This window comes from Tachyglossus aculeatus, chromosome X1 (assembly GCF_015852505.1).
Source record: "Tachyglossus aculeatus isolate mTacAcu1 chromosome X1, mTacAcu1.pri, whole genome shotgun sequence".
NCBI lineage: Eukaryota > Metazoa > Chordata > Mammalia > Monotremata > Tachyglossidae > Tachyglossus > Tachyglossus aculeatus.
This window is the reverse complement of record NC_052101.1, coordinates 49,607,405-49,632,811: the sequence shown is the minus strand read 5'-3', so window position 1 is coordinate 49,632,811 and position 25,407 is coordinate 49,607,405. Positions and strand designations below refer to the sequence as shown.

The 25,407-nt window shown below is 47.0% G+C and overlaps 1 protein-coding gene and 1 long non-coding RNA gene across 2 annotated transcripts in view; one reads left to right on the top strand and one right to left on the bottom strand.

Annotated features, from left to right (window-relative positions):
* LOC119950124 overlaps nucleotides 1-3,815 on the top strand; it is an 11,419-nt gene extending 7,604 nt beyond the window's left edge. The window contains exon 2 of the long non-coding RNA XR_005457337.1: nucleotides 2,888-3,815. This is a non-coding gene — a long non-coding RNA (uncharacterized LOC119950124). The remainder of the gene's footprint in view (nucleotides 1-2,887) is intronic.
* TXNDC15 (thioredoxin domain containing 15) lies at nucleotides 394-25,407 on the bottom strand. The gene is made up of 5 exons (XM_038772123.1): nucleotides 25,305-25,407; nucleotides 21,342-21,802; nucleotides 11,498-11,661; nucleotides 3,603-3,733; nucleotides 394-1,155 (listed from the first exon to the last, which is right to left on the bottom strand). The coding sequence occupies exons 1-5, from the start codon at nucleotides 25,366-25,368 to the stop codon at nucleotides 959-961; spliced, it is 1,017 nt and encodes a 338-aa protein (XP_038628051.1). The 5' UTR covers nucleotides 25,369-25,407; the 3' UTR covers nucleotides 394-958.

The following is a 25,407-nucleotide window of genomic DNA, read 5'->3' as shown; positions in this document are numbered from 1 at the left end:
CTCACTCTATACGTTTCATTTTATGTGAGATACACAATGCTAAAGAATTAACCTAGAATGGAATGCTATATATTGCTTTCAATATCGATAGTAATACATTCTTGAATTTAAACTTGGAGGCTGCTTTACAGTCAGAATTCAAAGTTCAGTTGTTGAGGTGCCTCACTGGGACAGCTTGGGCCAAAATCGACACCTTAAAAACATCAATTGCTGAACTGTACCTTCCAGCACTTAGTACAGTGCTCTGCACACAGTAAGCACTCAATAAATACGATTGAAATAAATCCTCTCTCCACTTTTCTGTCAGCCCTGATGCAACTAAACTAACTACCCGAACAAAGCTCCACTCCGGTACTCCTTTCATGGAAAAAAAATTGATTGTAAAGGCAAATATATTATTTATCAATTATTTATTCTTTATTTATATTATCATATACATCAATAACACTTCATTGTCCCTGAAGAAAAGCCAACAGACAAAACAGCTGCTACCTGTGACGCCACAAGCAACACTTTCCTTAAGGCACCTATCGGACTGTGGCATTTGAAAGAGAAATTCCAAGATCAGAGACGACCCAAGGATTTTGAAATTCTAGGGAATTAAGGAATTTTCAGCATTATCACAAATTTCAAACCTCCGGAAGTTCAGACAGGCTAGGGACAGTACACTTATTTTCTGCTCGCTGATCAAGAATTATTTTTATTCCCCTGAAAAATGCTTAAATCCATGTAATAAAAAGAACACACCCATCTACCGAATGAATCTTTTCACGTTTACTCCATTACTAGCTTACACAGTCCATGGACAACATATACATCCAGTAGCTGAACGAAATGCTGAATCTGTTGACCTGAAATAATGACCCCCACTCCCTACCCCACCCCAGTGAAGGAAATTTAATGAAACTGCAGTGCAGACTCCTGAAATGTAAGCATAATGTTTTTTTCCAGTCCATCCTTACTCCTGGTGTTCTTGCTCTTGTCCTGGAATAAGCCACCGAATGCTCTCCGTCCGAACAGTAGCGTACATGATAAAACTCACTAAAAATAACAAAGAGAACACCAGCAGCCAATCCACGCTTTTTGTTAAAGTACTGGGGAGAGGGCCTATTAGGTCATCTTCTGTCACTACCACATCATTCTTTGCCTCTATTCCTGAAAGAAAAATTAACGGGTTAAATACATTTAAGATAAAACTGCTTTTCATTCTACCCATCAAAGTGGAATGACCCAGTGAACTGTCTACTGCTAAAATAACAGCACTGTTATTAAGCTAACGTCTTTTAGTAAAACATAGCAGGAAAACGACCTTCAGGCTCAGTTCCCCTATAACATGGAAGGTAACGTTCTTCATGAACCAAGCATTCTGGAAAACTCGCCCTAAATCACGCATGTTTTGCCCGATGCCACACAATACCTCTTCTGTAAAATGGGGATTAAGATAGTGAGCCCCACGAGAGTAACCTGCTTACCTTGTATCTACCCCAGTGCTTAGAACAGTGCTTGGCACATAGAAAGCGCCTAATACCATAATTACTATTATTATGATATACACACAACTGTTTCTTCTGTCGCCACAACCAGCTGCATATTGTCAGAAGGATATTCCCTGATTTCCTTTCATTCATTCATTCGATCATATTTATTGAGCGCTTACTGTGCGCAGAGCACTGTACTAAGCGCTTGGGAAGTACAAGTTGGCAACATATAGAGACGGTCCCTACCCAACAGTGGGCTCACAGTCTAGAAGGGGGAGACAAGCGCTTAGTACAGTGCTCTGCACACAGTAAGCGCTCAATAAATACGATTGATGATGATGAGACAGAGAACAAAACAAAACATATTAACAAAATAAAATAAATAGAATAAATATGTACAAGTAAAATAGAGTAATAAATACGTACAAACATATATACATATATACAGATGCTGTGGGGAAGGGAAGGAGGTAAGGCAGGGGGGATGGAAGGGATGGAGTGGAGAGGAGGGGGATTAGTTAGTTTCCTCACAGTGTTCTAGCTGAAAGATGCTTTTGTGGAAGAACTGAGTGTATTTTGTTAAGAGAATCTCTTTCACTATGACAATCATTCTATTATAGAGCTACTATAAAAAATGAAACTTCCAATTCCTTTCACTTAGGCACTTGGGATTGTAAAAGGTCACCTCTTCAGCATCAGGTTCAGAAATGTCCATTTTAATTTAAAAAGGAAGAGCTTGTTTGTATTCTGAGCACCTTCATACTGGTAAGCACAATGGGTCTTCCATTTCAGGTGGGCCAAGGCTGGCTTATAGTCTCCACTTTAGACTCTCTCAACAACTCAGGAACATGCATTTCAAACCCAGAGTGCTAACTCAGAAGCTCGTTTTTTCCTCGGTTAGAAAGTCCCTTTCAATTTAATCTCTGGGGCCCTTTTCAGAAAGGCTCAAAAGATTTCTGAGTCTGTTGTCTGCAAAATAAAACGCTCAGTTCAATTAAATCGTGTCTATTGAGTGCTTACTCTGTGCAAAGCACTGTACTAAGCACTTGGGAGAGCACAGTATGATAATAATAATAATAATAACAACAACTCAGTAGGGTGGGTAGTCAAGTTCCCTATCCATAAGGAGCTTACAGCCTACGCGGAAAGTCCCCCCAGAATACTGGAGGAATGCCCATCTTTGAGGGCAGAACTGGGGAGGAGTGTGGGTGTTGGCGGGGGAAAAAGGAGCACTTGAAGGACAGTAATTTGCTCCTCTTCCATTCCTCGGGCTGGAGACCACTGGCCAGTACACCACTGTGGAAGGGTCACGCGTGCCTACATCCAGTATACGGCATTGCCTTTGGACTTCTTGATCCAGCGACTTATTCTTGGAGCAGTAATTATACTGGGGTGGGGTTCTCTTTCAGGAACCTCAGGTACGTTGTCGACAAGGGAGATGGACAGACAAAATGGATTTACAATCGGTGGCAGCAGAATGAAGGACAAGACTGGCGCATGAATGCCGGGAGGAAATGCCAGAGAAAATTACTGATCATTTTGTAATTACCAGTAATTCATTTTAATTAGTTAAAATTAATTTTAGACAAGTGCTGGTAAAGAGCTACAAAACTCTATAAAAAAGATTGGGGCTGGGTATGATGACACAGTCTTGACACTGAGGAGAGGAGAGGAGAAAACAACCTCCCTCCTAATCTTTACTAGAAGCAGGACTCTCTAACAGGACTACTGGGCAGATGCCAAAGACGGCAGCGACAGCAGAATGTGGGGGATCTTGAATGTCTCTTGAATCTCTTGAAAGCGACAATACACACCACACATGGTGGCTCTATACAAGGCCAAGGACAAAGGCCCGGGGAGTGGAGACGCCGCACGGACCTCAGCCCCTCTCTGGAATTCAGAAAGTCCCGGCTCTTTTGACAAAAGGGGAAAATCCGGCTCATTAAATGAAATGCTTAAGCTTTTCTACCACCAACCTTTGAGGGGTTATTTAGCAGGTTGGTGCTGACACCCGGAAACCTCGGGCCCTCGGAAGTACGATGCACATTTTGGTGAGATCCATATCTCCAGAAGACCGTGGTCTACCTGCAAAACGCGACCGACAGGGAGATGGTTCCTACATACCTGTTTGATTAAAAATGAAGGCTTTCAGAGTTTCGAGTGTCCGGTCGGTGTGATTAAATCTGGCCATTGGTTTGGCTCCGTGAAAGAGTAGGATGTTAGGTACGGCCACAGTACCAAACCTAGTAGACAAACTGTAAAGAGGAGTGGATTGGAAAACATGTTTAAAAAATGGTGACTTGCACTTAATAAAACACTTGCTTGACCACAAATCTACAGGAAGAAAGGCTGCCAGGTTTCTTATTTATTTGGGGAATTAACTGTCGTATGAACTTATGTACGTATCTCTAATTGATGTCTGTTTTCCCTCTCTAGACTGCTAGCTCACTGTGGGCAGGCAGTGTCTGTTCACTGTTGTATTGTACTCTCCCAAGAAGTTAGTACAGTGCTCTGCACACAATAAGCACTCAATAAATACGACTGAATGAGTGAATGAATACGAACCCAGCGGCCAGCTCCAGCAATCAATCCATCAACGATATTTACTCATTCATTCATTCGTATCTATTGAGCGCTTACTGTGTGCAGAGCACTGTACTAAGCGCTTGGGAAGTACAAATTAGCAACATATAGAGATGGTCCCTACCCAACAACTGGCTCACAGTCTAGAAGGGGGAGACAGACAACAGAACAAAACAAATAGGTGTCAATTAACACTGAACTCATCTTTATTGAGTGCTTACTACGTGCAGAGCACTATACTAAGCACCTTCCAACTGAACCTTACTATTTACCAAAATTCCAGAGAACACTGTGCTGCTAACACTGGAAAAATCAATTAAATGCAAAAATATTGGAAATCTAAGTGGTGGAGCAAGAAACGGACAAGTATTCTAGTAAGTACCTACCTGAGCGGGGCTAGAAAATAAAGGAGGCTAGCTTACACTCTCCGAGAGAACACCTTACTTATTTCCAAAGAGAGAGAGGGAGACACAAAGCACCTTGCCTCGTTTTTGGCATGTCAGCCACTCTGAGAGTGTCCTGAATTTATGTACAAACAACCTTTCTTCTGCAACGCTCCCAGGACGTAATGTCAGTTATCTCAACTACATCGCTGTGAGCTAAGGCGGGGCAGTTATTATCCCCATTTCATGGACGGGGAAACTGAGCAATAGAGAAGTGAAATGATTTGCCTGTCACTTGGCAAGCTAATCCAGAACTAGAATTTGAGCTTCTCTTCTCAGCCTACGCTAACTCCTGATAATCCCTCAACTGCCATACTGTAGCAATATGCTATATATAACCAATAGCGCTTAGTAAGCAGTGATAATGGGCAACATACAGTCCTAAGCCCTGAGAAAGACTACTGGGAATCAAGGGTGCAAACTAGGGAGTAGTGTGAGCAAAGTGAATAAGTACGAGAGAGAGAGGTGATTGAGTGCCTTCAAGTCAATGGTCATAAGTTTCTGCCAGATGTAGAGAAGACCAGGCCAACTATTTGAGGTTTCTGAGGGCAGAATGACATTTGAGAAAACAGAGAAGTATGGAGTGGAGCGGGGAGAGATGGGAAGTTGATGCAGCAGTCAAGCCAGGATATGCCGAGAACCTGGACCAGTGGCCGTTTGGATGGAGAGGAAGGGGTGGATCTCAGAAATGTTGTGGAGGAAAAACTGACAGGATTTGGCAAACGGCTGAATATGGGATTCAAAGTCAAGGATGATGCCATGGCGGTGGGCTCCGGAGATGAGGAAGAAGATGGAACTGTGAACCCCAATGGGTAAGTTAAGTGGAGGAGAGAATTGGGAGGGAAGATGAGGATTTCAATTTTGAACACGTTGTGCTTGAGGGCTGTTAAGACTGGGGTCAGACAATGCAGACAGCTTGAAACAAGCTCGCGAAGGCCTTGTTCACCTTCCACAACGAGTTTTCAGCTGGTCTCTCCCTTGGCTGGGTAAGGATAGGACACCCAAAACCTATCCGTCTGCTCTTTTTATCTGAAGGGCCCAGCCTCCCTCTCCTTCAGGTCCCGCTGGCAAGCCCCAGGAGGGGGCACAAAGGCCCTAGAGCAGTTCGGGGGGTTTTGCGGGGGAGAGTTAGGAGTTCCCGGGCAACCTGCTCTGGGTTGAAGGTTTCTTCCAAGAACCATTTCACATGTCCTGATGTCATGATTTTACGCTACGTAACCTACATAACGTGACGTACTTCTGTTGCTTCTGGGTCAGCAAAGGAGCATCCAAGTGCCACCTCCAATCACACAACTTTCTTGAATTTTACCCCGTGAGGAACTATTTCAATTTTCTTCAACCTACTCCTCCTTTGTGTTGAAATAACAGTTGACGCAAGACAGTGTTTTGATCTCAAGGGTTTGCAAGAATCCACACTGCGGTAGCAGGAAAGACTCTATCACCCATCATAGCTGTGCAGTCCGCTTTTCAGACTTCCGCAGAGCACCCTGATATTCTCCCAATTCAACTTCTTCACTTGCTTATCCCATCACCTAGAGTTGATCACTGAATTCTGAAGGAGTTGCTTCTGAAGCAGCTGACCTAGTGGAAAGAGCGCAGGCCTGGGAATCACAGGATCTGGGTTCTCATCTCGGCTCCACCACTGGCCTGCTGTGTGTGACCTCGGGCAAGTCACTGTATTGTGCCTCGGTTCCTTCAACTGTAAAAAGGGAATTCATCACCTGTTCTTCTTCCTACTCAGACAGTGAGATGCAGTGTGCCTGGAGAAAAGAACATGGGCCTCGGAGTCAGAGGACCTGGATTCTAATCCTGGCTCTGCCAATTTGCTTGCTGTGTAACCTTGGACAAGTCACTTCTCTGTGCCTTGGTTTCCTCAACTGTAAAATAGGGATTAAATAGCTGTTGTCCCTTCTACTTAGACTGTGCACCCCATGAGGAACAGGGATTTTGTCTGACCTAATTAACTTGTACCTACCCCAGTGCTTAGAACAGTGTTTGACACACACTAGCGCTTAACAAATAACATAAAACAAACAACTGTAAGCCTAATGTGGGACACGATTATCCTGTGTCTGCCCCAGCACTTAGTTCAGTGCTTGAGGCCTAGTAAGCCCTTACCAAATACCACAATTACTTATATAGAAAAACAGCATGGCCTAGTGTCAAGAATACGCATCAAGGAGTCAGAGGACCGAGATTCCAATCTCGGTTCTGCCATGTACTTGCTGTGTGACCTTAGGAAAGTCACTTCACTTCTCTGCAACTCAGTTCCTTCATCTGCACAATGGGAATTCAATACCTGTTCTCCCCTCAACTTAGCCTCCAAGTCCCACTTGCCACCTGATTATCTCGTAGATCAGGTGGCAAGTGGGACTCGGAGTCGAAGTTATCTCGTATATACTCCAATGTTTCGTACATTGCTCGGCACATAGTAAGAGCTTAACAAATACCACATTTACTATTATTATCATTATTAGGCTCTCCAGGATAACCCAATCAATATACTCTGACAATCACATTCCCCTACTTCAAAGCCTTTTTGAGAGCACATCTCCTCCAAGAGGCCCCCCTCTCTTCTTCGCCCAGTCCCTTCTGCATCACCCTGACTTGCTCCCTTTGTTCAACCCCCCAACCCCTGGCCCCACTGCGCTTATGTTCAAATCCGTCATTTACTCTCCCCACTAGACTGTAAGCTCGTCGTGTGCAGGGAATGTGTCTGTTTACCGTTGTACTGTACTCTCCCAAGTGCTTAGTACAGTGCTCCGCACGTAGTAAGCGCTCAATAAATATGACAGAATGAATGAATGAATACACCCGGCGTCCTCCACAGATTTGATGAATACCACCATTATTCCATGAACTGCGAAAATGGACCTGCGCTGGGCCTCGAGACCACCAAGAATGAGTAAGTACCTAATAATTCATAATGCGTAAATAACACTATAAAAGATTACATGGGAAACAAGTTCAAAGGGAAAACTGCTAATACGGCCAAGTCATTTTTCCATTCATTCATTCAATCGTATTTATTGAGCGCTTACTGTGTGCACAGCACTGCACTGAGCGCTTGGGAAGTACAAGTCGGCAACACGTACAGACGGTCCCTACCCAACAACGGACTCACAATCTAGAAGGGGGAGACAGACAACAAAACAAAACCTGTAGATCCTTCCAGATCACGCAAGCCCAGCTGTGGGAAAGCATTAACGAGACCAGTTAGGATCTGGAAGACAGAAATATTGCCTCTATTATAAAGGGGTAGCAGGATCGTTTACTGAAGGGCTTCTTTTCCCCATTTACAGAGTCCTTCGTGTTTCCAAGTGCTTTGCCATCACCCCCGATTCTCCCACAAACCTTACACTACTCCGACAAAAAGCCATCGGGCATGTTTGTCCGGAAGTAGCCTGGAATTACGGCAGCTGCGGTGTAACTGCTTCAGCTGAGGAGTGAGCCACGGCTTTGTGGGTGCAGACACCTAACGACTAAACAAGATTCTCGATCACCGTCATTTTAAAATGCCTCATTAAACAAGCCTGAAAAAAGAAAAATCACCTGGACTCTAAGTGAAATTTGGATTTTTTTTTAAGTGTTGGGAGAAAAATGGCGACGGAAGAGAAGCAAAAGGGAGTGCTAGCTAAATCTGGGTTCAAAAAGCTCATTTAGTGGGGGACTTCTCAAAACGTCAGGCACATCCCTTCTAGACTGTGAGCCCGTTGTTGGGTAGGGACCGTCTCTATATGTTGCCAACTTACACTTCCCAAGCACTTATTCATTCATTCATTCATTCAGATCGTATTTATTGAGTGCTTACTGTGTGCAGAGCACTGTACTAAGCGCTTGGGAAGTACAAGTTGGCAACATATAGAGACGGTCCCTACCAAACAGCGGGCTCACAGTATAGAAGGAGGAGACAGACAATAAAACAAAACATATTAACAAAATAAAGTAAATAGAATAGTAAATATGTACAAGTAAAATAGAGTAATAAATCTGTACAAACATATATACAGGTGCTGTGGGGAGGGGAAGGAGATGGGGCGGGGGCGATGGGGTGGGGGAGAGGAAGGAGGGGGCTCAGTCTGGGAAGGCCTCCTGGAGGAGGTGAGCTCTCAGTAGGGCTTTGAAGGGAGGAAGAGAGCTAGCTTGGCGGATGTGCGGAGGGAGGGCATTCCAGGCCAGTGGGAGGACGTGGGTCGGGGGTCGACGGTGGGACAGGCGAGAACGAGGCACAGTGAGGAGGTGAGCCACAGAGGAGCCAAGGGTGTGGGCTGGGCTGTAGAAGAAAAGAAGGGAGGTGAGGTAGGAGGGGGTGTGTTGATGGACAGCCTTGAAGCCGAGAGTGAGGAGTTTTTGCCTGATGCATAGGTTGATTGGTAGCCACTGGAGATTTTTGAGGAGGGGAGTAACATGCCCAGAGCATTCTGCACAAAGATGATCCGGGCAGCAGCGTGAAGTATAGACTGAAGTGGGGAGAGACAGGAGGATGGGAGATCGGAGAGGAGGCCGATGCAGTAATCCCGTCGGGATAGGATGAGAGATTGAACCAGCAGAGTAGCGGTTTGGATGGAGAGGAAAGGGCAGATCTTGGTGATGTTGCGGAGGTGACAGCGGCAGTTAGTACTTAGTACAGTAGTTAGTACTGTGCTCTGCAAACAGTAAGCGCTCAATAAATACGATTGAATTAACTGCAGTACACTTTTATCCAGCTGACTGGGGCAGGCTAGGTTGCCTGCCAACTTGCTAACAGTCATCACAGCATCCCAGGGCTGGAGGAGACCTTACCTAATGACCCCATCTCCCTGCCTTCAGGCAGGATTACAACGGTACCATCCAGATGAGGAGATGGATCCATCCTTTCTTACAGACCACCAGAGGAGGAGAATGGTCCGACCTCCCCAGAGTCACTTCCCCCCCCTTCTCCAACCCCCCGGCTCTCAACACTCTCTGCTACTCTCCCATCCTTCCCAGCAGTATCCTCAGAGGAGCTCTCCTCCCTCCTCTCAAGTGCTACTCCGGCCACCTGTGCTTCTGACCCCATTCCCTCTCATCTCATGAAATCTCTCGCTCCATCCCTTCTCCCCTCCTTAACTTCCATCTTCAACCGCTCACTCTCCACTGGTTCCTTCCCCTCTGCCTTCAAACATGCCCATGTCTCTCCCATCCTAAAAAAACCCTCTCTTGACCCCACCTCACCTTCTAGTTATCGCCCTATCTCCCTCCTACCATTCCTTTCCAAACTCCTTGAATGAGTCGTCTACACGCGCTGCCTAGAATTCCTCAACAACAACTCTCTCCTCGATCCCCTCCAGTCTGGCTTCCGTCCCCTACATTCCACGGAAACTGCCCTCTCAAAGGTCACCAATGACCTCCTGCTTGCCAAATCCAACGGCTCCTACTCTGTCCTAATCCTCCTCGACCTCTCAGCTGCCTTCGACACTGTGGACCACCCCCTTTTCCTCAACACGCTATCTGACCTTGGCTTCACAGACTCTGTCCTCTCCTGGTTCTCCTCTTATCTCTCCGGTCGTTCATTCTCAGTCTCTTTTGCGGGCTCCTCCTCCCGCTCCCATCCCCTTACTGTGGGGGTTCCCCAAAGGTTCAGTGCTTGGTCCCCTTCTGTTCTCGATCTACACGCACTCCCTTAGTGACCTCATTTGCTCCCACGGCTTCAACTATCATCTCTACGCTGATGACACCCAGATCTACATCTCTGCCCCTGCTCTCTCCCCCTCTCTCCAGGCTCGCATCTCCTCCTGCCTTCAGGACATCTCCATCTGGATGTCTGCCCGCCACCTCAAACTCAACATGTCCAAGACTGAACTCCTTGTCTTCCCTCCCAAACCCTGCCCTCTCCCTGACTTTCCCATCTCTGTTGATGGCACTACCATCCTTCCCGTCTCACAAGCCCGCAACCTTGGTGTCATCCTCGACTCCGCTCTCTCGTTGACCCCTCACATCCAAGCCGTCACCAAAACCTGCCGGTTTCAGCTCCGCAACATTGCCAAGATCCGCCCTTACCTCTCCATCCATACCGCTACCCTGCTCGTTCAAGCTCTCATCCTATCCCGTCTGGACTACTGCATCAGCCTTCTCTCTGATCTCCCATCCTCGTGTCTCTCCCCACTTCAATCCATACTTCATGCTGCTGCCTGGCTTATCTTTGTCCAGAAACGCTCTGGGCATATTACTCCCCTCCTCAAAAATCTCCAGTGGTTACCAATCAATCTGCGCATTAGGCAGAAACTCCTCACCCTGGGCTTCAAGGCTGTCCATCACCTCGCCCCCTCCTACCTCACCTCCCTTCTCTCCTTCTACAGCCCAGCCCGCACCCTCCACTCCTCTGCCGCTGATCTCCTCACCGTACCTGGTTCTCGCCTGTCCCGCCATCGACCCCCGGCCCACGTCCTCCCCCTGGCCTGGAATGCCCTCCCTCTGCCCATCCGCCAAGGCTAGCTCTCTTCCTCCCTTCAAGGCCCTACTCCTCCAGGAGGCCTTCCCAGACTGAGCCCCTTCCTTCCTCTCCCCCTCGTCCCCCCTCCTTCCCCCCCATCTTACCTCCTTCCCTTCCCCACAGCACCTGTATATATGTTTGTACATATTTATTACTCTATTTATTTATTCATTTTACTTGTACATATCTATTCTATTTATTTTATTTTGTTAGTATGTTTGTTTTTGTTCTCTGTCTCCCCCTTTTAGACTGTGAGCCCACTGTTGGGTAGGGACTGTCTCTATATGTTGCCAACTTGTACTTCCCAAGCGCTTAGTACAGTGCTCTGCACACAGTAAGTGCTCAATAAATACGATTGATGATGATGATGATGATGATGATGAGAATGCACAGGCATGGAACAATCCTGCCAAGGCCTTCTGACTTAAATCCCTCCTGCTGCACCTTTTAATCCTTGCTCCTCTAGCTCTGCCCGCAGGGGTGCTGCCCTCCCCCGGAAATGACAACAAGGAGGTCACTTGGAAGTCATTAACGATAAATACCTGCTGTGCTGAGAAGCATCCAGGGCCAGAAAATAAAGGGCCGGAAATACCCGGGGCAAAGAGTTAAAGTGCGGGGCCAAGTTAGCAGAAAAGCGACACCAAGGTGTGTAAAACAGGACCAGTGTACAGTCGCTGCCATTTGGATTTAGAAATTCCATCAGGTCCTGTGACAAAGGAAAGAAATGTTCATTACTAATCGGCTCTGAGGGACAGGGACCGTGTCTAATTCCCTCCCAGTGCTTAGCTCAGTGCTCTGCACTGTGCTTCGTGAGTACTATCATTGCTACGGAAAATGATCCGTTGTACAGTGGAGATCAGATTTCCCTCCCCTTCCCTGGGCATAATTCAATCACTTAGCTGCTTAACTCTTAAACTGATGAATGACTATCTCCTGAGCAGCTAAGGGGAGGAGGGGAGCATCCTCATTATCACCAGTGTAGCCATGTGCATTTGGAAGGATAAACTGTCCTACATCTGGCCTGGAATGCCCTCTCTTCTCACATCCACCAAACTACCACACTTCCCCCCGTCAAAGCCCTACTGAAAGCTCACCTTCTCCAGGAGGTCTTCCCAGATTGAGCCCCCCTTCTCCTCTTCTCCTCCTCTCCTCCCCATCGCCCCGACTCCCTCCCTCTGCTCTACCCCCCTCCCACCCCACAGCACTTGTGTATATATATATACATATTTATTATTCTATTTATTTTATTAATGATGTGTACATATCTATAATCCTATGTATTTATATTGATGCTATTGATGCCTGTCTACTTGTTTTGTTTTCTTGTCTGTCTCCCCGCTTCTAGACTGTGAGCCCATTGTTGAGCAGGGATTGTCTCTGTTGCCGAATTGTGCCTTCCAAGCGCTTACTACAGTGCTCTGCACACAGTAAGCGCTCAATAAATATTATTGAATGCATAAAATGTAAACCAAGACTCAGACTCCCTACTCTCCAGAGATTTACAATCTAATGAGGTAGACAGACAAAAATTGCCATATTTTTCAAGGTCCTTCCTTATGTAATAATGGCATGTTGAGCTCTTACTGTATGTCAAGCACTGTACTAAGCTTGAGGTAGGTACAAGATAATCAGGTTGGAGAGTTAGTCAATCATTTACTGAGTGCTTACTGTATGAAGAACACTAAACTAAGCGTTTGGGAGACTACAGTACAAAAATACAAAAATACAAAAACAGATACATTCAGCATGGCTTAGTGGAAAGAGCGCATGCTTTGGAGTCAGAGGTCATGGATTCAAACCCCGGCTCCGCCAATTGTCAGCTGGGTGACTTTGGGCAAGTCACTTAACTTCTCTGTGTCTCAGTTCCCTCAACTGTAAAATGGGGATTAAGACTGTGAGCCCCCCTTGGGACAACCTGATCACCTTGTAACCTCCCCAGCACTTAGAACAGTGCTTAGCACATAGTAAGTGCCTAATAAATGCCATTATTATTATTATTATTATTAAATGACAGAGCTGAGATTAGAACCCAGGTCCTCTGAATCCCAGGCCCTTGCTCTTTCCACTAGGCTATACTGTGTCCTATACCAGAAGTATTCAATTACTGAAGTTCTCAGAACCATCTGTGACCTTTGAGCATTTGATATTTGCCCTATCTTCAACCTGAGAGCCCTTAACTATATATCTTTAAATTATATATTACAAATTACTTATTTATACTGTCTGTCTCCCCCTCTAGACAGTAAACTCACAGGACAGGGAACATCTGCTAACTCTGTTGCAACGCACTCTCCCGAGCACTCAGTAATAATAATAATAATTTTGGTATTTGTTAAGCGCTTACTATGTGCCAAGCACCGTTCTAAACACTGGGATAGATATAAGGTAATCAGGTTGTCCCACGTGGGGTTCACAGTCTTCATCCTCATTTGACAGATGGAAGGAACTGAGGCCCAGGGAAGTTAAGTGACTTGCCCAAAGTCACACAGCAGACAAGTGGAGGAGCCGGGATTTGAACCCACAACCTCTGACTCCCAAGCCCGTGCTCTTCCCACTGAGCCACGCTGCTGCTCTGCACGTAGTAAGCGCTCAATAAATACCATGATGACTGACTGATCAGTTGATTTTCGCTCCATCTCAACAGAACTATCCAAACTGCGATTATTCCAGGCATTGGGACATATTTTTCCATGAGGATCGATTTCCTGGAGGATTCTGGGGGAAGGAGCCCAATTCAAGCCAATTCAAGGGCAGTGGTCCACGGTGGCTTCTCAGAGGGGATGGCTTATCAGTCAATCACATTTATTGAGCACTTACTGTTTGCAAAGCACTGTACTAAGCGCTTGGGAGAGTACAATACAACAGTAAACAGACTCATTCCCTGCCAACAAGGAGTTTACAGTCTAGAAGGGGAAACAGACATTAGTATAAGTAATTTATAGATGATGATGATGATGATAAAATAATAATAATAATAATAATAATAATAATAATGGCAGTTGTTAAGTGCTATGTGCAAGGCACTGTTCTAAGTGCTGGACATGAACACAAGTTCTGCGAGGCTCCTCGGGCATCTAGGTTCCCTGGGATTTCCTCCCCCGGGCCTTGTTCTAACTTCCAGAGCCTCTCCGCCAGGTTCATTCATTCAGTTGTATTTATTGAGCGCTTACTGCATGCAGGGCACTGTCCTGTAGGCAGGCAAGAATGACAGGGTCGTTATATTGCCCTCTCCCAAGTGCTTTGCACAGAGTAAGTGCTCAGTAAATACAACTGAATGAATGAATAACATGGCAGCGGGAATGTGCAAGGGTCATTACTAAGACTGTACAAAACCCTAGCGCTAATAATAATAATAATAATAATAATAATGACGATGATGGTATTTGTTAAGCGCTTACTATGTGCAAAGCACTGTTCTAAGCACTGGGGAGGTTGCAAGGTGATCAGGTTGTCCCTCGTGGGGCTCACAGTCTTCACCCCCATTTTACAGATGAGGGAACTGAGGCCCAAAGTCACACAGCTGACAATTGGCGGAGCCAAGATTTGAACCCATGACCTCTGACTCCAAAGCCCGGGCTCTTTCCACTGAGCCACGCTGCTTCTCATATGCACCGTATATGTGTACCTTCTAGACTGGAGGCTCATTACGGGCAGGGAACGTGTCCACTAATTCTGTTGTACTCTCCCAAGCGCTTAGTACAGTGCTTTCACAGAGTAAGCGCTCAATAAATACCACTGATTGACTGATTGATGGACTGAGTCCTGTTGTAGCGGGAAAAAAAGAGGATCTGGGAAGCAGAAGACCCGAGTTCTAGTCCCACCCCAACTACTGGGTAACCTTGGGCTGGTTAAGTCACCATCCTCTCGGTGACTCCGTTCCCATATCCGTAAAATTAACCAATCAATGGTATTCACTGAGCGCTTACTACGTGCAGAACACAGTATTAAGCGCTTGGGAGAGTTCAATAATTAGCAGTCACGTTCCCAAGCTATAACAAGCTTCTTGGTTAGAGGGGGAGGCAGGCATTAATGTGAATAAATAAGTGATGTGTTGGGTTGGGGCGAATATCAAATGTCCAAAGGTCCCAGATCCAAGTGCATCAATGACGCAGAAGGGAGAGGGAGCCAGGGAAAAGAGGGCTTAAAATGGGGATAAAACACCCTACTGCTCACCCTACTTCTGGAGTGGGAGACCCCTGAGAGACATGTACTTTGTCCAAACTGATCATTTTATATTTCCCCAGCACCTGGCATATAATAAGTGTTTAATACTCGAATAATAATAAATAATAGAGGCATAAAACGAGGCAACCCCACGCAACTGTGACAGTGGCTAGCATGGTGGCAGTCTGCCATGCCGCTTTCTGGCACCCACGCCGAGATTTACCAATGCCTGGACTCTACCGTTCTGCATCAGAATGGACATTTTTCTTTGTGGTGTTTGTTCCTCCTCCACTTATCAGCTGTGTGACTTTGGGCAAGTCATTTAACCTCTCTGTGCCTCAGTTACCTCAACTGTAAAATAGAGATTAAGACCGTGAGCCCTACGTGGGACAAGATGATTACCCCAGTGCTTAGAACAGTGCTTGGCATATGGTGTTTCACAAATACCATCATCATTATTATTATATGTTAATCACTTACTATGTGCCAGGCACTGTACAAAGCACCGCAGATACAAGCTCAACAGGTTGGATACAGTCCCTGTCCCACATGGGGCTCACAGTCTTAATCCCCATTTTACAGATGACGGAACTGAGGCCCAGAGAAGTGAAGTGACTTGCCCAAGGTCACACAGCTGACATATGGAGGAGCTGGGATTAGAACTCAGGTCCTTCTGACTCGCAGGCCCATTCTCTATCCACTAGGCCGCAATGCTTCTTTGCATCTGCTTCTACTATAATATGGAGCTCAGAATTCACACTGATATTTTGGCACAATGATAAGTTCTTTACGGATGAATTACCCTTTAATGCTCTCATGTTCATTTTGGAATTTTATTTTTAAAGTATTCGGTGCCACTGCATAGTGGCTGTAGTAGCAGTATTAATGGTATTTACCGAGTGCCCGGTGAGGACAGGCGTGTGGTACTAAATGCTTGGGAAAACGTAACAGACGCATAAGGCATGTTTCCTGCCCACAAGGAGCTTACCCTAACAGGGGAGACAGACAGGAGGGGGGAAAAGTAGGAGACTACAGAGCGAGGGGGAGTTAGAAGGTTCACCTTGGAGGAATGAGGAGAACGAGCTGAGGAGTAGCGGCTGAAGGGAGCGGATACAAAAGATGGGAAGAAAGAGTGGCGTGCCTTGAAGCCACTTGCGAGGAGTCTTTGATGTACAGGGAAAGAGGATGCCAATGGAGGATTTAGAGGAGTGGAGAGATGTGTGCTGAGATGGTCCACGCAGCGCTGTGTGATGCAGAATGGGGAAGAGAGCCTGGAGGCAGGGAGGTGAGGAGTCTTTGATGTACAGGGAAAGAGGATGCCAATGGAGGATTTAGAGGAGTGGAGAGATGTGTGCCGAGATGGTCCACGCAGCGCTGTGTGATGCAGAATGGGGAAGGGAACCTGGAGGCAGGGAGATCAATGAGGAGGCTGATGTGAAGAGGCTAGCCACGATGTGACAAGCACTTGGACCAGAGGAGCGGCTGTGTGGGTGGAAAGAAAAGGCCGGAGCCAGGAAATGGTGATTTGTGCTCAAAATCACCATTTTAGCTGCTATTGTACCAATTTTCTGCCCTCTCCTCTGCCAGACAAAATTATTTCTCCTCCCTTATTGCCACCCATGCCCATCAACCCCATCAGCTCTTCCGTACATTTAACTCCCTTCTCAGGCCCCCTGTTCCTCCCCCTCTTCCATCCCTCACCCCCAAAGATCTGGCCTCCTACTTCATTAGTAAAATTAGCATCAGGTCTAAGCTCCCCAAAGTCACTCCTCCCCATTCCCCAACCCCCCGGGGCACTCAACCCTCTCCGCTACTCTCCCATCCTTCCCAGCAGTGCCCTCAGATGAGATCTCCACCCTCCTCTCAAGTGCTACTCCGGCCACCTGTGATTCCGACCCCATTCCCTCCCATCTTATGAAATCTCTCGCTCCGTTCCTCCTCCCCTCAACTTCCATCTTCAACCGCTCACTCTCCACTGGTTCCTTCCCCTCTGCCTTCAAACATGAACACGTCTCCCCCATCCTAAAAAATCCCTCTCTTGACCCCACCTCACCTTCTAGTTATCATCCCATATCCCTCCTACCATTCCTTTCCAAACTCCTTGAACAAGTTGTCTACACGCGCTGCCTCGAATTCCTCAACAACAACTCTCTCCTCGACCCCCTCCAGTCTGGCTTCCATCCCCTACATTCCACGGAAACTGCCCTCTCAAAGGTCACCAATGACCTCCTGCTTGCCAAATCCAACGGCTCCTACTCTATCCTAATCCTCCTCGACCTCTCAGCTGCCTTCGACACTGTGGACCACCCACTTCTCCTCAACATGCTATCCAACCTTGGCTTCACAGACTCTGTCTTCTCCTGGTTCTCCTCTTATCTCTCCAGCCGTTCATTCTCAGTCTCTTTGGTGGGCTGCTCCTCCCCCTCCCATCCCCTTACTGTAGGGGTTCCTCAAGGGTCAGTTCTTGGTCCCCTTCTGTTCTCTATCTACACTCACTCCCTTGGTGAACTCATTCGCTCCCATGGCTTCAACTATCATCTCTATGCTGATGACACCCAAATCTACATCTCTGCCCCTGCTCTCTCTCCCTCCCTTCAGGCTCGGGTCTCCTCCTGCCTTCAAGACATCTCCATCTGGATGTCTGCCCGCCATATAAAACGCAATACATCCAAGACCGAACTCCTTATCTTCCCTCCCAAACCCTGCCCTCTCCCTGACTTTCCCATCACTGTTGACGGCACTACCATCCTTCCCGTCTCACAAGCCTGCAACCTTGGGGTTATCCTCGATTCTGCTCGCTCGTTTACCCCTCACATCCAATCCGTCACCAAAACCTGCCGGTCTCACCTCCGCAACGTCGCCAAGATCCGCCCTTTCCTCTCCATCCCAACCGCTACCCTGCTGGTTCAATCGCTCATCCTATCCCCACTGGATTACTGCATCAGCCTCCTCTCTGATCTCCCATCCTCCTGTCTCTCCCCACTTCAGTGTGTACTTCACGCCGCTGCCCGGATCATCTTTGTGCAGAAACGCTCTGGGCATGTTACGCCCCTCCTCAAAAATCTCCAGTCAACCTACGCATCAGGCAAAAACTCCTCACTCTTGGCTTCAAGGCTGTCCATCACCTCACCCCCTCCTACCTCACCTCCCTTCCTTCCTTCTACAGCCCAGCCCGCACCCTCCGCTCCTCTGCCATTAACCTCCTCACTGTGCTTCATTCTCGCCTGTCCTGCCGTTGACCCCCGGCCCAAGCTCTCCCACTGGCCTGGAATGCCCTCCCTCCGCACATCCGCCAAGCTAGCTGTCTTCCTCCCTTCGAAGCCCTATTGAGAGCTCACCTCCTCCAGGAGGCCTTCCCAGACTAAGCCCCCTCCTTCCTCTCCCCCATTCCCCCTCCCCCTCGCCCTACCTCCTTCCCCTCCCCACAGCACCTGTATATATGTCTGTACAGATTTATTACTCTATTTATTTTACTTGTACATATTTACTATTCTATTTATTTTGGTAATATGTGTTGTTTTGTTGACTGTCTCCCCCTTCGAGACTGCGAGCCCACTGTTGGGTAGGGACCGTCTCTATATGTTGCCAACTTGTACTTCCCAAGTGGCTTAGTACAGTGCTCTGCACACAGTAAGTGCTCAATAAATACGATTGAATGAATGAATGAAGAGGCAGAGCCCGGATGAGAACCCAGGTCCTCTGACTCCCAGCCCCCTACTCTTTCCACTTGACCATGCTCCTTCTCTTTTCAGCCCAGAGTGAACTGTCGGAAACTTGGGAAGAGCAGGGATGGGAGCCAGGGAAGAGCTGATAGACTCCAAGGAGTTGGCACTTAGACTAACAACTATGTTAGAAAAAACAACGTAGATTTAGAATTGTTTCAATTCAGATCCTCGAGGCAAAGGCAGAAACACCATCCTGGAAATGCTAGCTGGGCTGAGAACTAGATAGTCCAGACATCATTCCATCTCCCTTAATCTATTAATTCCCCATCAACAAGGAGAGAAGCGGTGTGGCCTAGTGGAAAGAGCACGGGCCTGAGACTCAGAGGGCCTGAGCTTTAAACCCAGCTCCACACACTGCCTGTTGGATGACCTTGGGCAAATCTCTGCACTTCTCTGAGCCTCAGTTTCCTCAGTGGTAAAAAAAGAGATTTATCTGATACCTGTTCTGCCTCCCCTTTAAGACTGTGAGCCCTATGTGGGACAGGGACTGTGCCCAGCCTGATTTTCATAAATCTACTCTAATGCTTAGCATAGCACTTGGCAAACAGGACTTAACAAATACAACTGACAAATCCCAAAGACAGCTTCAGATTGCTTAATAATAACCGTGGTATTTGTTAAACGCTTACTACGTGCCAGACATTGTACTAAGTGCCAGGGTACATACGAGATAACTGGGATGGACACAATCCCTGTTTCACAGGGCTCACAGTCTTAATCCCCATTTTACAGATAAGGGAACTGAGGCACAGAGAAGTTAAGTGACTTGCCCAAGGTCACGCAGCAGACAAGTGGCAGAGCCGGGATTAGAACCCAGGTCCTTCTGTCTCCCAGGCCCGCGCTGCTTCTCTAATTAGCCCTCTCTTGCTTTCCGTGCAATTGCCACAAAAAGACCTAGAGAATCACCAAGTGCTTGTTTCAACACAAAAGCAACAGGAAACAGCTTCGCCTACTGGAGCACGTGCCGTGGAGTTAAAGAGCCTGGGTTCTAATTCAGACTCTGCCACTGGTTTGCTGTGTCACCTTGGGCAAGTCCTTTCACTTCTCTGTGCCTCAATTTCATCTGTAAAAATGGGATTAATCCTACTCCTTCCTGCTGCGACTGTGAGCCCCATGTGGGACAGGAACTGTGTCCAACCCAATTATCTTCTATCCACCCCAGCGGCTTAGAACGGTGCTTGACATGTATGGGATGAGACGGGATCCATGAGATGAGATGAGATCCCACACAAGGGATGAGAATGCTCTGCTGTCCATGGTTCTACATGGTGATTTTGCAAATGTTTTCAAAGACCTTGGTTGCTATCTGTGCTACAGTTACCGAGCAGAAAGAAGTATGGAGTAGAATGAGAATGGGTCACTCAAAGAAAAACATTTACCTGAACTTCTGTGCTCTCCCTGTTAAACGTTTCCACAGTGTGTCATTTGAATCTCATATCTTAATTTTTATATTCTTGAACAGTTAATTCTCTTGGGGCTTTAAAAAATTTTGGTATTCTTTCCAGTGTTTTTCTTTCCGAGGTATTAAGGGCATATTTGCCTGCACTGTGTTTCATGCTTGGCAATTTCTTGAACTGAATGTAATATGGAGATCCAGGTAAAGGCAGACAAATAGTTCATCTTTTTTGTGGATAACCCATATCACGTATGAAAAAAGGAATATGATTTGTTTTAGTGAACTCCGTTCTTCCTGTTTTTGTATAGGCTTCTGTTTCAAATTTTTACAGAGCACAGACATGCAATTTTTAAAACTCCTTTTTGACCTCAGAATTCATGATGATTATCAATATTAAGCCCAATTGCTTTTTTGAGCATACCCTTGAACGACAAAGCCAGTGGGTAAAGGGAAAGGCATCAGACTAGACTGTGAGTCTGTGAGCCCACTGTTGGGTAGGGACTGTCTCTATATGTTGCCAACTTGTACTTCCCAAGCGCTTAGTACAGTGCTCTGCACACAGTAAGCGCTCAATAAATGTGATTGATGATGATGATCAGACAACCCTGGTGTCCGACCTACAAGAGTCCGTGATGGCTCATGTTTACGTTTTCTTGTTCCTGTGAACGCCCCAACGTCCTGGCGCAAACGTGACCAGACGAGTAGAGGGGTTGGGTTCTCTGAACTGTCAAATGCTACTGTTGCCTGTCTACTTGTTTTGTTTTGCAGATGAACTGCAAAACTTGTTTTGTTTTGTCTCCCCCTTCTAGACTGTGAGCCCGTTGTTGGGTACGGATTGTCTCTGTTGCCGAATTGTACTTTCCAAGTGCTTAGTACGGTGCTCTGCACACAGAAAGCTCTCAATAAATACGACTGAATGAACATATAAGTACTTAACAAGTGCTATAACACTAGTAATCATACATTTGAAAAAAATACCACCAAAATGTAAAATAATTTCTGCACGTAAACTCAGAGATGGACAAATAAACAACCTCTGGTGATGACAAAGAAAGTGAAAACAGACAAAAAAGGACAATATGGAAATAAACTACTACTTACTTGTGAAATATTTAATATCTGCAGAGTGGGATTTTCCATTCCTGTAACGTCTCTCTCGTCACAGTTCACTTTGGGAGTTTTCAGGCTCTCAGTGCCATTAGCTTCTTCAGCGGGCGATGGACCGGCATGCACCAGGGCTAAATTATATCCTTCTCCTTTTTCTGGAACGTCTGTTCTGGATTTAGATAAAGAAAACAGGTTCTCTTTGCTGTCACATTCGGAGCTCTGCACTCCTGCCTCACAAGCGCCAGCACGGAGCTCTGAGATCGGCCTGTCCGATGCCTCTCCTGGAAGCAACGACAACAGTTCCAGATGATCGCGGTTGGCTTCACTGCCCATCATGGCATCAGCTATTTCTGCCATCTTGTACTGAACCGTCTCCCTGGGCCGCTCGTCGCCGCTGGAGTAGGCAGGTGGTTTTGTCGGCTTCTGCTGCTCAGACAAGGAAATCTCATCTTCATCTGCGAAGTGGAAATTGAAAAAAAACAAAAAACCACATATGCGACAGCATTCAGAACGAACTGAAAGAGCCCCATGTGGGACATGGACTCTGACCAGGTGGATTGTCTTGTATCTACCCCAGCACTTAAAACAGAGTCCGGAACATAGTGTTTAATGAGCACCATTATATATATATTTTTTTTTACATAAGTACGCTCCCAACGGCATCCTCAACGGCTATAAAACATTTTTGTTTGTTGCACCCACCATTCTTCTTTCACACAGGCAGCGTGGCCCGGTGCAAAGTGCACGGCTCGAGAGTCTTCTACTCTTGGCTCCACCACATGCCTGTTGTATGACTTTTGGGCACATCACAATGTCTCTGTGCCTGTTACCTCATCTGTAAAATAAGGATATAGAACCTGTTCTCCCTCCTTCTTGGACGGCGAATCCCATGTGGGATAGGGATTGTCTGACCTAATTGCGTTGTATCTACCCGGCATTTAGCACAGTGCTTGGCACACAGGAAGCGCTTAACACTATCATTATTCTTGACTAGGCCGAGGCTCCTCAGTAATTTACAAACAAGAGACTCACAGTACTTATCCACATGTCTATTGTATACTATAAATTAATTATTCCTATCACCATCTTTCTCCCCATCCAAACTGAAAAATCATTGTGGGCAGGGAAAGTGTCCAAGTCCGTTGTATTGTCCTCTCCCAAGCGCTTAATACATTGCTCTGCACACAGTAAGTGCTCAATAAATACCACCGATGATGATGACGATGAGACTCATACATATACTCACACATGTATACAGAGTTGTTTTGGGGGCTTGAGGAAGATCCCATTGATGCTGAAATTCTCCTAAGGCTGGGTTTGTGAGGGCAGGGAGGGGGAGAGGCTGACAAGACACAGGATCCATAGTGCAGACCTCATACGAGCAACCAACCGACGGTAAGCACTTTAACCACTTTTTGTATAATTGTGTTTTGCTCTCGGACTGTGAGCCTGGATTGGGGCAGAAATGTATCCACTTTGCTGTGCTGGATCTTCCTCAGTGACTGGCGTACAATAAATGCCCAGTACCTTAATCAATAAACATATCAGCTATTTCAAACCGGTTTGATTGTGAAGCTAAACTTTTCTTTCCTTAACTCGGAGTTAAAATGTCAAAAACTACAGTTATGGCTATCGCTTGGACTTTGCTATGATGACTCTCCTAATCGGCTGATAATATCAATCAAAGGTAGTTGATAATATCCATCAATGGTATGTATTGAGCACTTATCGTGGGCAGAGCACTGTTACTACATGCTCGGGAGAGCATAATATAACAGTTGGTAGACAAGTCCCTTGCTCATAACTAGAAGCGGTGAGGCCTAATGGGTAGAGCACGGGCCGGAAAGTCAGAGGGACCTGGGTTCTAATGCCGGCTATGCCACCTCTCTGCTGTGTGATCTTGGCCAAGTCACTTAACATCTCTTCAGCCTGAGTTACTTCAACTGTAAAATGGGGATTAAGACTGTGAGCTCCATGTGGGACATGGTCTGTGTCCAACCCGCTTAACCGGTTTGTATCCCAGCGCTTAGCAGTGCCTGGCACATAGTGAGTGTTTAACAAATACCATTTTAAAAAACAAAAAACAAACCTGAGGTCAGTCTAGGGGGGATGCGGACATTAATGTAAACAAATACATTTCAGATATGTACATGAATTACTGCGGAGCTGAGTGAAGAAAGGGTGCGAATCAAGCGCGAGGCAACACAGAAGGGAGAGAAGAGGAAATGAGGGTTTAGAGAAGGCCTCTTGGAGATGTGCTTTTAATAAGGCTTTTGAAGGTGGGGAGAGTGATAGTCTGTCAGATATGAAGGGAGAGGGAATTCCAGGCCAGAGACAGGATTCATTCATTCATTCAATCGTATTTATTGAGCGCTTACTGTGTGCAGAGCACTGTACTGAGCGCTTGGGAAGTCCAAGTTGGCAACATATAGAGATGGTCCCTACCCAACAGCGGGCTCACAGTCTAGAAGGGGGAGACAGACAACAAAACAAAATATATTAACAAAATAAAATAAACAGAATAAATACGTACAAGCCAAATAAATAAATAGAGCCGTGCTTGGCACATTCATTTATTCATTCAATCGTATTAAGTGCTTACTGTGTGCAGAGCACTGTACTAAGCGCTTGGGAAGTACAAGTCTCACTCCCAGGCCTGGGCTCAAATATCTGAAATAAATTGTCCTTCGGTTTCAAGACGATCTCACTGGCGCAGATTTTTTTTTCTGTGGTAATTGTTAAACGTTTACTAAGTGCCAGGCACCGTTCTAAGCACAGAGGTGGATCCAAGGTAACTGGTTTGGGCACAGTCCAGTCCATGTCCCACATGGGGGCTCACGATCTTCATCCCCGTTTTACAGATGAGGCAGCTGGGCCCCAGGGGAGTGAAGTGACTTGCCTAAGGTCACACAGCTGACAAGGGGCCAAGTCCTTCTGCCTCTCGGGCCCGCAGGTTGTTTCTAGGGTATCCATGGGTGGGGGTGCCAGAGGATCCCTTGCGAAGTGGGTGGGCCTGCAAAAGCAGACTGGTACCCCTTCTTTTCTGGGGTGACCCCGCCAGGCCCTTCGAGCGACTCCCACTTGCACGGCCGCTCACTGGATGCACAAGGGCCTTGGGAGCCGGGGGGGGGCTTTGACAGAGCCCTGGGCGACCCCCAAATGACACCAAATCTCTAAACCCCCCGCCGAACCCCTTCCCCGGGCTCTGACTTGAGCGCTCTGTCCCAGCAACGACAGCCAACGCTTCCTCTGCACATCAGTCCGTGGGACGGATGGGGCCCTGACTGGACGCACAGCAAGCCCAGTGGCAAGAGCGCGGCCTTGGGAGTCGGAGGTCGTGGGTTCTAATCCCGCCTCCGCCACTTGTCAGCTGGGTGACTCTGGGCAAGTCCCTTCCCTGTGCCTCAGTTCCCTCATCGAAAAATGAGGTAACCCACGCCCACTGCTGGGTAGGGTCTGTCTCTATATGTTGCCAACTTGTACTTCGCAAGCGCTTAGTACAGGGCTCTGCACGCAGTAAGCGCTCAATAAATACGATTGATGATGATGATTACTCTGTATCTACCCCAGCACTTAGAGCAGTGCTTGGCACCTAACAAATATCATTATTATTGTTATCATTATCAAGCACCTAACAAATATCATTATTATTATCAAGCACCGGTAAAGCAGCATGGCCTGGTGGCAAGAGCCCGGGAGTCAGAGGACGTGGGTTCTAATCCCATCTCCACCACTTGTCTGCTGGGTGACCTTGGGCAAGTCACCGCGCTTCACTGGGCCTCGGTCCCTTCAGCTGTAAAATGGGGCTAGGGATTGCGTCCAACCTAATTCGCGACAGTGTTTGACATGTGGGAAGGACTTAACAAATCCCATCACTATTATTGTTATTGTGAGGATGGTTACAGGAGAGCAGAATTAGCCGCCCCCCTCCTCTCCGCGCGCCCCCCTCCCACTTACCCACGGGGCCTCGGATGGCGGGACACAGCGCCCACAGCAGCAGCTGGAAGCCAAAGGGCCCCATGGCGGGACGGACCGGACCGCACCGGCGCCGGGGCCCGGG

What these genes read in the sequence shown, in the direction of transcription:
- TXNDC15 (XM_038772123.1), bottom strand. Translation starts at nt 25,368, where the DNA reads ATGGGGCCCTTTGGCTTCCAGCTGCTGCTGTGGGCGCTGTGTCCCGCC. An exon ending in AGATATTAAATATTTCACAA is followed by an intron (nt 11,662 to 21,341) that starts GTAAGTAGTAGT and finishes CCTTTGTCACAG; the next exon opens with GACCTGATGGAATTTCTAAA. An exon ending in CTTCATTTTTAATCAAACAG is followed by an intron (nt 1,156 to 3,602) that starts GTATGTAGGAAC and finishes TTTTTCTTTCAG; the next exon opens with GAATAGAGGCAAAGAATGAT.